This window comes from Brassica oleracea, chromosome C9 (genome assembly GCF_000695525.1).
Source record: "Brassica oleracea var. oleracea cultivar TO1000 chromosome C9, BOL, whole genome shotgun sequence".
Classification (NCBI taxonomy): Eukaryota; Viridiplantae; Streptophyta; class Magnoliopsida; order Brassicales; family Brassicaceae; genus Brassica; species Brassica oleracea.
The window spans coordinates 22745937-22761116 of record NC_027756.1 but is presented as its reverse complement, the minus strand read 5'-3'; the positions used below and the strand labels follow the sequence as shown (position 1 = coordinate 22761116).

The window sequence follows — 15180 nt, the reverse complement described above, 5'->3', positions numbered from 1 at the left end:
AATCCAACATGGGTTTAAGAGTAGTGAGTAATCACCTTTTGAATTCATGGGTTAGGGAGATTAAGGGTGATTAGGTTAGAGCTAGGATGTTTTAGTGTAGATCATTCATATTTCCTTGCTAGCAGAGTGAACCTTATGCATCTTCTGAGTTGGCCACTCAGTTGTTGATCCTTAGGGATTTCTCACCCGAAAGGTGTTCGAAGAAATACCCGAGACAACTCTTCTAAGCTTTTAGCATACTTTGTCAAAGACATTTGTTGTTAGAGGTGCTAAGATAGCCATTGGACTTGCTAGTTATGATTGCTTTCATATTATTCAACCAAAGACGTTTGATGTTTGAATTGTGTTAGTAAATGAACATTCATCTAGACATAGAGTTTGTTTAGGATTGTGTCTAAGCTTAAGGTTGATAGTTTGATTGATCGTTTGCCATCCTTAGTTCGAAACTTGATCACCCGAGGTCTAATCCCTATATCCATGAGTTCTCTTTTCTCATAGTTAAGAAAGTATCATTTAGTTATTCCTTTTGGTTAGTTATAGTTTAAAAACCCTTTAAAAAACCATTGGTTGCACTTAGATTAAGTGATTACTTGCATTCTCAGTGCTTTCATATCTCTCAGAACTGGTTCGACAATCATTTATACTACAACATTTGTCTTAGGAGCCTTGAAAACTCCTAACACCAAAACTCTATCAAGAACGTGCTAAACTTATCGAACCAAGCCCGAGGAGATTGACGTAGACCATAGATGGCTTTTCGAAGCTTACACACATGGTCCGGTTTCTCTGGATCAGCAAACCCCAGAGGTTGTTCATATATACTGTCTCTTTGAGATCACCATGAAGAAAGGCGCTTTCTACATCAAATTGCTTGATGTTCCAACCCTTAACTGTAGCTATGTGAAGAACGGATCTGATCGTTGCCGTACGTACCACGGGACTGTATGTTTCAACGAAGTCAATACCTTCTTCTTGCTGATTTCCTCGTGCCACCAAGCGAGCTTTGCGTTTCTTCAGGGTTCCATCAGCATTAAACTGAGTTTTGTAAATCCAGCCACAACTGATAGGCTCTATAGTAGGGTCAGGAGGTACCAAGTCCCATGTGTTTGTTATCTCCATATTCCCTTTTTCTTTTCCCATTGCAGCAGTCCAGTTTGGATCTTGTAGAGCAGCAGCAACAGATTTTGGTTCAGGGAAGGCAGATTTGACAGTCAGGAGAACGTATCTCGGATTTGGTTTGCGAATTCCGTCTCTCCCGCATGTGATCATAGGGTGAGCTGAAGGTGCTTCTTGAATAGGGGCTGCAGCAGGAGACAGGGGAGGAAAGTCCTCATCGGAGAATATGGAAGCAGTAGACTGTGGAGAAGGCATAGGTACCGGAGAGGAAGGCAGCGGTATGTGTCTTGGAGGAGCAACATACTCTTCAGGTACCACAGGCTCTGCTTCAGTTACTTGAGTGGTAAGAAAATCTGATTTCCAAGCTTTCAAGAGAGGGGTTACTTCGGGAGGAAGAAACGACTGATATTCTTCTAGATAAGGGAACTTTGCTTCGTTGAACAAGACATGTCTGCTTATATAAACGCGAGCACTCGGAGGATGTAAGCACCTATATCCTTTGTGTTTCTCGCTGTATCCTAGAAACACACAGTGCAAGCTTTTTGGATCAAATTTATTTTTTGCGTACGGCTTAAGAAACGGGTAGCAACTGGTTCCAAATACTCGGAGGGAGGAATACAAAGGTTTCTGTTTGACAAGAGCTTCATACGGACTGATGTTACCAGGAAGAACAGAAGAAGGTAGCAGGTTACTTAGATAAGTCGCAGTGAGGAATGCATCTACCCAGAGTTGTTGAGGTACTTTTGCTATGAAACATCAGTGACAAGCCAAGCTCCGTCACATGTCCATGCTTCCGCTCAGCTAGGCCGTTTTGCTGAGGGGTGTGAGGGCATAACATTTGATGTTTTATACCACAATCAAGCAAGTATTGAGTGAGCTGGTTGCTTGTGAACTCGCCACCACCATCGCTTTGAAAGATTTTAATGTGAGACTCTAACTGATGTTCAACCAACTTCTTAAAGCTCAAGAAAACAGAAAAGAAGTCTGATTTCAATCTCAAAGGGTACAACCAAGTATATCTTGAGAAATGATCAACAAATGATCAACCTGGCTCTGATACCATGTAAGCTAGAACAAGCTTAAGGTAGATTGGAGAAGAAGACAACTTTCTTATTAGTCTCTTTCGTGCTTGGTTACAAAGATGTCTAAGCTAAGATATATATATGAGTGAGAAGAGTCTCAGACAAATCTCTTTAGGGCACAGCTCAGCAGGTGGCAACACATCCCATCAAGGGTTCAAAACGGTTGGATAGGATCGCTTCCTTAGCTGGCAGAGCCGTACAGAGGCAATGCTTTGGCGTCACGTGAGTAGTAGGTTTACTACCGTTAGAGGAAGGCACATTGGGCTTGATGGGCTGAGACTGATGGGCCGTTGGAGTCTTCAGACTTAGAATTTTTGGGAGTTCGAGCTTAAGACATATATTCTTAAGAACTAAAATGTCTATGTGGATTCATTAGCAAAAGAGGATCGTATCAAAAGCGTAGCATTTTTCCATGTAAACCAGACATGGCTGGATATCAATGTCTTCCGAAATTACATTTATATCGACCACAATTATGTAATACTAAGCTATTGGTTTCTTATGTCAGGAATTTCATATAATATATTATGTTGTGCTAATGGATTATAATCCAATGAACTTTAGACATGGTATTAGAAACCACTTGATCCGATATGAATATGTTATCCGCTATGGATATTGATGCTAACTGAGAGTGATATGTGGTTCTGTCTAAACTGGATAAATCTCTAACTGCCTTTCAGCTGAATCCTATAATTTATAAATTCTCCTATTTTCACATACAAACTGCGGTTCTTGATCCAATATGTATACACGTTTACTTTTGTAGATTGTTATGTCGTTTCTAAATTCAATACGTGGGAAAAAAAAACTCAAACGTGCATGAGCTATTTTGTTTTATAAGCATTGATTTTATACATACAAAATCTTCACAAAACGTTGAAAATGTATTTTGCAACAATCCAAATGAAAAGCCAAATGTCTCTTCGTAGATAGCCTAAACATGGGAGAAGAAAAAGCCTTACATATACTAACTAGCTTATTTCTTAGAAAACATTTATATGTCATAGGACCTTGACATTTGGCTAAATTCGCTTAGAATCTTATCCATATATACAAATATGTTAATATGTTTATCTGTATATTCAGATACAATGCCAGTCCAGAGTCCTTAATCTGAGATTTGACTGGTCATTAAAATTGTCAATTACCACCGAGTAAACCAAATATGCGAATGTTTCTTTCCAACATAATGGCGAGCCAATGCCTTTCCCAATCAAGGCATATTATAATGTAGTTAATACATTTATATGATGCTGTTTTTCTATCCTTATTTTCAAATTTATGTGAAGTTTTAATATTATAATTAACTAATAGCTGGATCAAAAAATGGTCTTCTCTAGAAATCGAGATTTGTGTTTGATGGGCTTATCTGTTTTGATTAGATTGTAACGTGTTCCTAATTAATAAATTAGTTGTCAAATGAAGTTTAGAGTTACATATGTGTATCATTAACATTGGATTACAATTTGTCCCTTCGGAGTCTCAAAAAGCCATACTCACCGTTGATAATGGTTCAAATCAAATCGCCAACGACCGCTTTCAAACGAAACAACTCCATAATGCTAATAATCCAAAAAGCCTTCCTTATATATGTTTATAACTTGGGCTGTATTTTTTTTTTAACGCTGATTTATTACGATCTTACAATTATGATATATGAAAGATTACATAGACGATTCGACAACCGACAATATTACCTGCCTTATGAAGACCTACGCCTAACTGCATCACCTGAGCCGTCCTATGAAGATCCACGCCTGACCAGATTTACTTGCACCATGTTGAAGATCCCTTGCAAGTCTTTCCTCTGTAGTCTGCATAATTGTTTAATAAACCGCTCTCTCCGGGACTTAAAACCTGGATTTCCTGCAATCTGCAATAAATTGCATAGTCTGGGATTCGAACCCCAGACCTGGGTGTAGAAGCCTTTAAACCTTAACCAATAGGCTACGGTGCTTCCACGACTTGGGCTGTATTTATTTGAAAACTATTTCCCTTCCACAATTCTCCAATATTCTTAATGCTCCATTTGACCAAAAAAACAGAATTATCAACATGAATTCAATTGATTATGGTGCAAAAATAAACTAGCAGAAGCTATTTAACACTGGTATACTAAAATTATCAGTAAGTTTTGGGGCTACTACATATATAATTATAGTAAAAATCATCTAGTATCACATGTTATTATTAGTCTACAATTTAAAATGTATCTAATAAAACACATTTGAGTTGAAGCATACTTCTAATCGCTATCGAAAAACAGTTCAACGCTACTGTGAGATAGAAGCTCTCTTTTTTTGGAACATTATGATTCTTAACCCATGCCACCCACAGAGACTTTGATTTGGTGAAGATATTTCATATCTTTTTTCAATATATATAAAATTCATTAAAATGAAACTAACTTTTATACATCACATGTATCGTGTTGGATCTAATTGATTTTCTAGAAACCAGAAAATCATAACAATTAAACAAAAACAGAGTCTAAACCCTTGGAGCAAATCAGCGCTGCAGCAGGACTTCATAATTTTGATGGCCTACGAATATGCCTATCAATCATCTTAGCCAGAGAGCCTCCTACCATAAGCGTTGCTTGATGACGTCTATCGTTTCTCTCCCACCATATGCAGTGAAGAGTGATCTGAAATGTGTAACGCAACAGAAACTTGAATTTTTGATCTTGAGTTGTGTCCATTCTGAGGTGAGTAAGATCTCCCCAAACCGTAGTAAATTGAGAACCTAAAAGCCCTTGTGTTAAGAGTGACCACATTTCCGCAGAGAACGCACAATCGAAGAAAATGTGTTCACGTGTTTCAGTCTCCCGCTGACAGAAAATACATAAAGAACTTATTCCTCTGTTCCAAGTGGCCATACGATCTCCCGTTGTTAGTCTGTTATGAATAGCTAACCAGGTGCATAAAGCATATTTTGGGGTTGCATACTGAAACCAAATCCCAGAATGCCATTGCACTGTCGAATGAGAATCCAGGTTCATTTGGTGCTAAAATGTGGCATGTATGTGTTGTCTTTCTGTTTCCATAAAGGGACATAAGCTGTATCAGTCATCATGGTCCTTTGGTTCTCCAAGGCTGTCTCGATCATATTATAAATGTCCACCCGGTGAATTCTTTTCCTACGCACTACATGAGAGGCCACTGAAGCATTTCTCTAATACCCATCTCAGTACAACCTCTTGCTCCTACCAAGTCAGATAGGCATCCCATATATATCCAAGTGTCATACCAAAACGAAGTTGATAGACCATCTCTTACATCCATTCGGCAGAAGGTTTAGCTTTGTCTCTATATTTCAGCAACTTACACCACATCAAGGACCCATAGATGTGTTATTCTTTCACTATTCAGAAGTTTCCTTGACGAATAAATTTGTCTGGACCCAATGACCCCATAAAGATGGCTGCAGTGATGTTAGTCGCCAAGTAAGTTTTAGACAACTCACCATATTTGCTTCTTTCAGAGGCTTTAAACCTAACTCACATTCACTCTTTCGTCTGCAAACTACACCCCACGATATCTTTGCCTTCCTAGGATTCAACACAGGGCCTGACACAAGAATGCATAACAGAGGCGATCTATTTCCTTGAGGCATTCTCCTGGTAATCAAAAAGAGGACATCCAAAAATTGGTTATACTCATGAGAACATAGCATATTAGTTGTAAGTGTCTTGCCATCGACAAAAAGCGATTTGTCCATAAGTTGATCTGTTTTCTTATTTGTTCAAGTAGAGGCTGATAGTCTTGAGCTCCCATCCGTTTGGTTGGAGGAGGAAGCCCGAGATATCGAACATGAAGTTTGCCTAATTTAAAATGGTATTGCGCTTGGACTGCTTGGCGAGTTGAATCATGACACCCATCATAATAGATAGTTGATTTCTCCATGCTAATGCGAAGGCTTGACATTCTTGCGAAATTGTCAAAAACTTCTACGATACTGTCGATTGATTAAAAATTTCCATTAGTGAAAACCAGAATATCATCAGGGAAACTCAAATGGGTGAGTCCGAGATTCTTTTATTTCGGATGGTACCCAATCTTACGATCCAAAGCTGATTTATCCATGAATTTTGAAAGGACGTTCATACTGATGATGAATAAGTAAGGCGAAAGTGTGCAACCTTGGCACAACCCTCTTTCACTTTCGAAAAAACTTGCTAGTTCCCATTCACGTGAACTGAGAAGGAAACTGTAGTGACGCAGATTGAAATCCAGTGAATAAAATTCGGTGGAAAACCCATATCCTCAAGAGTGTTAAGAAGAAAGTCCACTGAACATAGTCAAAGGCTTTCGAGATATCAATCTTGATCGAACATTTCTTAGAAATCGAATCTTTATGATAGTCTTTAACCAACTCTATCGCAAGAAGAATATTTTTAATAAGCAACCTATCTTTAACAAAACAGATTGGTTGAGGCTAATGAAATCTGGTAATGTTACTTTCAGCCGATTAGCAATAATCTTCGAAATAACTTTATAGATAATATTGCAACATGAGATCAGTCGGTAGACCTTCATGTGACGAGCCTCCAGCTTCATTGGTATGAGAGCCAAGATTGTTGTGTTAACTCCTTTTGGAAGGAAACCTTTAGTAAAGAAAGACTGAACGGCGATAGTAAACTCAGAACCGATAATATCCCAAGCCGCTTTGAAAAATTCTGATGTATACCCATCTGGACCCGGAGATTTCTCACTTGGCACTGCAAACAAGACTTCCCTAATCTCCTCTGCAATGACCTCCTTTGTCAGTTGAGCCTGCTCTATTTAACTGCAGCGATAAGGCAACAACTCTCTCAGACCTCCACTGTAATTCCAGTGTAATCATGCGGCTTATGCTGCAAAAATTCTCTGAAACAACATTATGCTTCAGTTTTAGTATCGGATGCAGTCCATAAATTATGCCATCATCGCATTGAATCTCTTTGATAGAGTTCCTGATCTCGCGCATTGTGGCTGCTCTATAAAAGATTTGTTGTTCTTGTCACCCTTCTTTAACCAATGCATTTTTAATTTTTGCTTCAGAAAGCTTTCCTCCAAATTAGAGACATGATCCCATCTCTTATAAGCTCTGTTTTCTGCTTCCATGTTCTGCTGTGTTGGATTTGCTAGGTTCACATTCTATTTATCGAAGATAATGGCCAGAGCTTCTTTTGACTTCTGCGTTAAGTTGCCTAGACCATCTTCTGCTAATTCTTGAATGATTAGTTTTAAGCCCTTCAGTTTTTTTGAGAAACAGAAGAGTGATGAAATCGAGTGATGAATTGGTTTCATGTCTCTCCAGAACTGGCCGACTGTTGGCTTAAACTCCTCGAGGCTCGCTGTGGTATTTTCAAATTTGAAAGGCGTTTAGGCCGTGGAACTTCAGAATGCAGATGGATTCGGTGTTTGAGAGTGATCAGAACACCCACCTCCCTCAAAAATATTGTACGAGTGTCGAAACATACCAAGCCAGTGATCATTGAACATGACACAATCAAGCTTCTTGGAAATTTCATATCTACTTGAACACCATTTGAAATTTATCAATATAATAATCAATCATGAATCCTTTTAAGAACCCACAGATTAGCCACACCCACAGATTTTTATGCTTTGACTGGTAAGACACATTAATATCGTTGATTGAGTTGCGTTGAAATATGCCAACATAAAAAGTAGATTACTTGCTTTAGTAGTAGACTAGTAACATTAACATGTAAACACTGTCAAACTGTAACAAAACACAATAAAAATGCGTTATGTACCATTAATTCCATCACCAAAATTGTTTTAACGTATCAATATTTAAACAATAAAATTTCCCTTTAATTAGCAATACTGAGAGGTACATAATCATTACAAATTTACAAATTAATATTTGTTAGAGTTCCGTGTTGTATAATATTTGTTATAAACAGCAAAAGTCACATCTAAATAAAGATATTATTCCACCAACACAACAATAACTAAACTCATACAACTCATCAAAAGATTCGATTACAAACAAAATAAAAGTGTAATTTATTTTTGAAAACAGTTATTAAAAGAACACGAGAAAAACACAAAACTAGTTAGTAAAGTTTTTAATGGTTGCGCCTGGCTCCGTCGCCTTAGCTTCCGGCGCCGGTTTCACATCCTTTGACGGCGTAACCGCCGTCCCGGTAAGCTCCAACGGCAAATCAGCAATACCCTTTAAGTAAAAAGTGTAGAACAATTTTGTCGGATACACAAGCTGACGAAGCTTCACTTGTCCGTACGCGCCTTCAAAGATACCGGAGCCACCAGTGACGGCGAGGAACGTGTCTTCGTAAGTCAAGTACGGTCCCTGTACGGACAGGTGGCCATAGTCACCGAAGTAGAAACTGTAAGTGGCTTCGAACCGGTCACCGTTCTTCTCCGGGACGTGTTGGATCAAGACGCAGAGACCGGCGGTGATTCCCACGCGCTTTTTGAGATCGCCCGTGTAGAGTTTGTTGGTGAAGGGCACGAGATCGCCGAGGCAGAGCTCTGGTTTCTTGCCGAGTTTTAGAACAGCTGGGCTGTTTCTATCTCCTTCGTTGAGTTCGTACGCGTTGAGTTCTTGGACTTTACCTAAATAAACAAGACACAATATTATAAATTTTTTTTTTTTTTAATTTATAAATTGAGTAATTTTTAATTAAATCTGTGGAAAATGTACGGAAAGACAAAACAAAGGATCAGTTGACTTACTTGGTCTGGCGTTTTCTGACTTTCCCCAGTTCCAGAAGAAAGCTCGAGTAGGGGAGAGATTCTTGGAAGTAGATCTTGATTGGGAGGAGAAATCTGGACCGTTAGATGAGATCCCAAGGTTTTGGAAAGATCTGGAGAAACCTAGAAAAGAGCTTCGATGAAAGTGGTGATTATGGGAGAGATTGCCGAGAGAAGTCTTAGAGATGGACTGGAGAGAAATCGCAGAAGAAGTAGCCATTTTATTTCGTATGTTAAGGGAAGACTTGGAACTTGGTTTGATTGATTATGAGAGTAGAGATTGGGAGGATCTTGTTTATATAATGAGTGTGTTTAGTCTACGGATGCGGGGATGATGTAACTTGCACGTGCGTATATTTAGAAAGTGGCCGGTTTCTAAATGAAAGATGGCTTTGGTGAAACTTCGACTCGGTTTCCCATGGACGGTTTCAAAGCGCAAGCTTGAGAAATTGACTGAAAACGAGTCATTACGTAGAGAGTAGAGTACGAGATCTCCAAGTAATGGAAACATACCAAAACAGGCAAAAGATATACGTTTCGTAATTTATGTCTACAAAACTCTGGTCGGTATAGTGTTTTTAGCCATGTTCTAAAACTCGGCCGCCTAGCCGCCTAGACGTTACGCGTCACTTTTCCGCCCCGATTTATGCCAAATCGGTTTAAAAAATCGGATATCCGATTTTTTTCCGCCTAGACCGCCTAAATGACCGCCTAGCCGCCTAAATGACCGCCTAGCCGCCTAAATGACCGCCTAATCTATTTTTTTATTTATTTTTTTTTATTTTTTTATTTTTTTTTATTTTTTTTATTTTTAATAATATTTTTATTTATTTATTTGATCTAAAATTTTATAAATATCATTTATATTCATAATTTTGATGAAAATTACACTATATTAAGTTTATATATTCTATTTGTGTGTTTTATACAATCTTAAACATGAAAATGTATTAATGTTATACACAATTAAAGATTAACATGTTTTATAACATAGTAAACCATCTAAAAATTCCGCCCCGCATAATTTCTGATTAATCCCCGATTTTCTCTTTAGGCGCTAGGCCCAACCCGACCGCCCGACTAGCGCCTAGCGCGTTCCCGAACAGGGGTTTTTAGTGAAGACAATAGTAACTTTGTTCAGTTGTGTTAATTTTTTTTCATTGCAACTAATAACCAAATATTGTTCATTGGCATGTTTCTACAAGTAGTCATAGTGATCAGTCGTATGTCACAAAACTTTTAATATTTCAGCGATGTAAAATATTTCTTTGTGACTAGTTGGTATAGTCGAACAAAACGTAGCTATAAGAGCATTTCTAATTTCAATATTTTTTTTTCTTTTAAAATATAATTTAAAGTAAAAATGTTTTAATGATATTCTATTTTTCATTCTATATATAGTAAAAACTAAGTTTATTCTATAAATAAAATGATTTATTATTTTTTATTTATTATTCTATTTTTATTTTAAAATAGAGTATCATCAGAGCAAAATTTAACTCTAATATACAATTATTCTACGTTAAAAAAATAAAGTGAACTATTGAAAATGTTCTAAACATTTTAATTTCTGCTACTACGAAATATAAGTATCATTTTTGTTGAAACATCGTTATAAATGAAATGTTGAGGTTCTAATTCACAATGATGAGACATCATTATTAGTGTAAATTATTTTGATAGAATCGAATTTCGAAGGAAAGTAGTTAACCCACATAATTTTTTCTCCAAACAATATTTATGAAAATGTTCAGATCTGATAGAACGGATTTGAACAACACATTGTTTGACTGCCTTTTTTGAATTATGGTATGCGTTTCAAACGTGGTTCACAAAATATATACTATTATTTTGTTATTAATATTAAACAAAGTGTGGAACTCGCTGTTGAACGCAGATCCAGACACAACTCTTCCACATGAGCAAATCAACTTTCTCACATGTCAAAGAGAAAAGAAATTCCCGAATCTCCATATTAATCTTAGCTTGTCACCTTCGAGTTATTTAATCAAATTATTAATCTAATAAAGAGTATTACAAACATCCCAATATATTAATCCTCAGCACTACGACCTATTTTCGTAGCAACTTGTCATCACAAAAATGATTCTTAAAGTTGTTAGAAAAATAAATTGGTTCATATAAACATATACTATGTTTTTTATTAAACTAACTATCAAATTAATTAGTAGTGTATAAAATAATATTTTTTCTTTCCTTAAATAAAAGCACTACAAAATTAACTAATAATGTTAACATATATATGATAATTAATGATTATGAATAATACATATTTGATAACAATTTTTCTAACCTCTCTCTTTTTTTCTTAATTTTATACTATTAAATGAAATAAAACAATCACATTAAGTATATAATAAAAAAAATTAAATTTTTTTTTATATGTTATATTTTGAATATTCAAAAACGACTATAAATTACTAAAAATGGTAAAAGTCCCACATTGAAAATTTTGTGATCAATGATTTAATTCTTTTTTTGTTCAAACAAGATACAAATGATGATAATATATCGTAGGAGTGGGTGTTTGGATACACGTTTGGGTTCGTACTGGGTATTTCAGTGTAAAGGTATAAAACCCGTTCAGATATTTCTACACTTCGAGTCGGGTTCGGGTATTTTATGTTCGGGTTCAGATATTTTGGGCCGGGTTCAGATATTTAAATTTTGAAGAAAAAATAAATAAATTATTCATTGTTTAACTTTTTTGTATTTAAAATATATTTTAATTGGTTTTCTAATTTTTGAAAAATTAAACTATTAATAGGTTTGGAGATAAAACTTTTAAAATATAAAGACACTAATTTAATTGTTGTTTTGAAATTTTAAATGCAATTTTTGTTAATGCAATAAACAAGAGCTTGATATATATTTGAAGTGAGTAGCAAATAATTTTGTCCATAATTATATGTAAATTATCTAATTTTGAGTAATAAGCATCATTAATATAAATATTTTGAATAAAATGAGAGAAGTTATATTACCCGTTTGGATTCAAATATTACATGAACTAGTGAAATAAGTAATTTGTTTTGTTGTTCTAGAATTAGATGATTTTTAGAATGAGCTAGTGAATATATACTTGACAGACATTTATACTTTGAGTCTGCACTTATATATTCTATAACAACTTGATATATTAGATTTGAACACTAATCTGTTAATATAGTTCGACGGTGATTTTTTTTCAAAATTTTGATTCTTAGATATGTATCTGGAGTGAAACTAATTTTTACGGATGTCCATTTTTTTTAAAAAATTGACACTTATTTAGAAAAAGTTAACAAAGAAGAAGTTAAAAAAAGAAGCTTAACTCATATCAATAAAACAAAGACGAGAATGAAAGCACAATTTTGTAGATGTAGAAATGAACTCACTTATGGAGAGTCAATAGTAAACAAATCAAGAGCAGAAAACCTAATTCCCTCTTGTCATTATACAATCGATGTTGCCTATTTGGTTTTGGTTATTTGTGCCAGCCGCAAAACTTAATTTTCTTTTGTGCATATGAAGTCTTAAAAATAATTAAAATGAGATGTAATACGTTAACTCTTCACCAACGATGTTATATTTAAGAGACCAACATTTGTATTCGTCATTTTATAATCGATAAAGATTGTAGTGTTGCAAAATGTTAAAACCATTTAATAAACAAACATTACTATAAAAACTAACTCCACGTATGCGTGCGGGTTATCATCTGGATATACACTTATTACTCTACCAGATATCTAAAAATTCACCATCTTACCTAAATGTAACTTAAGAAGTCCTCTGTTTCATCTCCCTCTTCTTCACTTTTGAGCAACTATGGAAGCAATGACCAGCGTTGACTTTGAAAATAGCTTCATCTTTGTCTTCTTCTCGACCTTCGTTCTCTTTTTCTTCTTATTCTTCTTCAAGAAACAAAAGAATGTCTTTGGTTTACATCCGAGCCCTCCTTATCTTCCGATCATTGGTCATCTTCACCTTCTCTTCTCTGCATCAATCCATACGTTGTTTCAAAAAAATTCATCAAGGTATGGACCTTTCCTCCATCTCCGCATATTCAACGCCCCCTTCGTTCTCGTCTCCTCTGCCTCAGTGGCCTAGGAGATCTTCAAACACCACAACATAATTGTCTCCTCCAATGGTCCTATTGGGATTGATGAGTGCCTCGTGTTTGGAGCCTACGGCTTCATCAAAGCTCCCTATGGAGATTACTGGAAGTTCATGAAGAAGGGCATCACCACTAATATGCTCGGACCCCAGGCCATGGAGCGGTCACGAGGGGTTCGTGCAGTCGAGATAGAATACGGAAATCTGCTCGATAAGGCGATGAAGAAACATAGCATTAAGACTCGTTAACAGTATCCTTGGTAAGATGACACTGGGAAGGAGTTTTTCTGAGGAGAACAATGATGTGAAAGTCTCTGAGCTTAGTCTAGAGCTTGGAGCATTGACTCAGAAGATTTTCTTGCAACAAGTATTGCGTAAGGCGCTTGAGAAGCTCGAGTTCTCACCATTTTAAAAGGAGGTAATGACTGTTTCATACAGATTTGACGAGCTCTTGGAAAAGATTATTCTGAATTACGAAGGGAAAGTGGATGACCATCACAGTGGTGAAATTATGGACACACTGTTAGCAGCTTATCGAGACGGAAATGCAGACTATACGATCACTAGGAACCATATCAAGGCGTTACTAGCGGTAAATGTCTAGTCCCCTTGTTGATGAGTGTGATATTTCATTGAGAATCCAAACTAGGCTTAGAGCATTAAGTGTTGCTTAGTTTAGTTAGTTTTGGATTAAAAAATTAGTATTAAAATTAATAAATAACAGAAGTTTAGCAAATTTGAATAAATATATATATATAATTAACATAACTAATTTAATAAATTTTAGTTTATTATTAATATGCTCTGTTGATTTGCGTATTTATCTCATCCTAATCGAAACGAGCTTTTCTTTGGAGCCGGTGACACCTCTTCAAAATTAACACAATGGGCAATGGCTGAAATCCTCAACAACCATAAGATTCTTGAGACATTGAGAGAAAAATCGACTCCGTGGTAGGAAAAACAAGGTTGATCCAAGAAACTGATCTACCAAAACTCCGTTACTTGCAAGCGGTCATCAAGGAGTCCCTAATATTACACCCACCGGGGGCAATCTTTCCAAGGGAGTTTTAACAAGGGTGTAAGATCAGAGGGTTCTACATACCTAAGGGCAGGCACACCAATTGTTATCAATGCTTATGCAGTGATGTCCTGGATCAATCTAGGTTATATCTTAATAGGAATGGCAATTGGGGTAATGGTGCAGTGTTTTGACTGGGAAACTGAAGGAGGAAAAGTTAACATGGAAGATGCTAGTGGAAGAGCTTTCTTGGCTTTGGCTATCCTCTTAATTGTACTCCTCTTCCTCGTAACTTAAATCCTTTGCCTTCCACTTTGTAGATCCTCTCTATTTGTGAATTCCAGTTTCACTCTGTTTCAAAACATATCTATTGCACTTGTTTATTTTTATTTTATCAATAATAGTATACATTATGCAGCTTTGAATCTGTCTAATGACATATCAACGACGCTAGCATGCACATACCACTAGAATAGCCAATATATTAGATTGTTATTCCTATTTATTTTTTTAATATTTTAAGAGTTCATTAGACAAAGACACAAGAAGCAAATAAACTAGTTTTGTGAATCCCTTATATATTAACGGAGAAGCATTGTAATAAATGTGTTCACATTAAACTGGACACATGTTACATGTAGAAGCATTGTAATAAATGCATTCACACTAAAATTAACACATCTCACATGTAGAGATCTTCTCAGCCAACCAAATTCTACATAAATATGTTCACACTATGTAATTTACGTTTTTTAATATAAAACTCACATGCATGATTCTTTTTTGCGTTATTTTTACTGTTTACAAATAGAACTGGACAAATTATTCATAAATTCTGATTTGATTCGTTATCCGTTTTGATTCAAACAAAAAAATCTGGATATCCATTACTCTACGAAGCAAATCAAATACTGAAATGCAATATCTATAAAAAAAAAGCAGATCACAAATATCAATATTTATAGGAACGGATATCCAATTTAATCTGTTATATGCATATATATATATATATATATATATATATATATTTAAAGAATTAAATATAAGTTATATATTATAGTTTATATAAATTTTACAATATTTTTGTTTTTTAAATAATTTCATTTTAATA

General features: G+C 35.7%; 1 protein-coding gene and 1 pseudogene across 1 annotated transcript; one reads left to right on the top strand and one right to left on the bottom strand.

Moving 5' to 3' along the window:
* Positions 1-8122: 8122 nt before the first annotated feature.
* Positions 8123-9215, bottom strand: LOC106313826 (allene oxide cyclase 3, chloroplastic). Its single transcript, XM_013751744.1, has 2 exons — positions 8912-9215; positions 8123-8791 (listed from the first exon to the last, which is right to left on the bottom strand). Exons 1-2 carry the CDS (start codon positions 9147-9149, stop codon positions 8268-8270), a joined length of 762 nt encoding a protein of 253 aa, XP_013607198.1. The 5' UTR covers positions 9150-9215; the 3' UTR covers positions 8123-8267.
* A 3545-nt stretch (positions 9216-12760) lies between these two features.
* Positions 12761-14366, top strand: LOC106314586 (annotated as a pseudogene).
* Positions 14367-15180: the final 814 nt, after the last annotated feature.

What these genes read in the sequence shown, in the direction of transcription:
- LOC106313826 (XM_013751744.1), bottom strand. Translation starts at nt 9,149, where the DNA reads ATGGCTACTTCTTCTGCGATTTCTCTCCAGTCCATCTCTAAGACTTCT. An exon ending in GTCAGAAAACGCCAGACCAA is followed by an intron (nt 8,792 to 8,911) that starts GTAAGTCAACTG and finishes TTGTTTATTTAG; the next exon opens with GTAAAGTCCAAGAACTCAAC.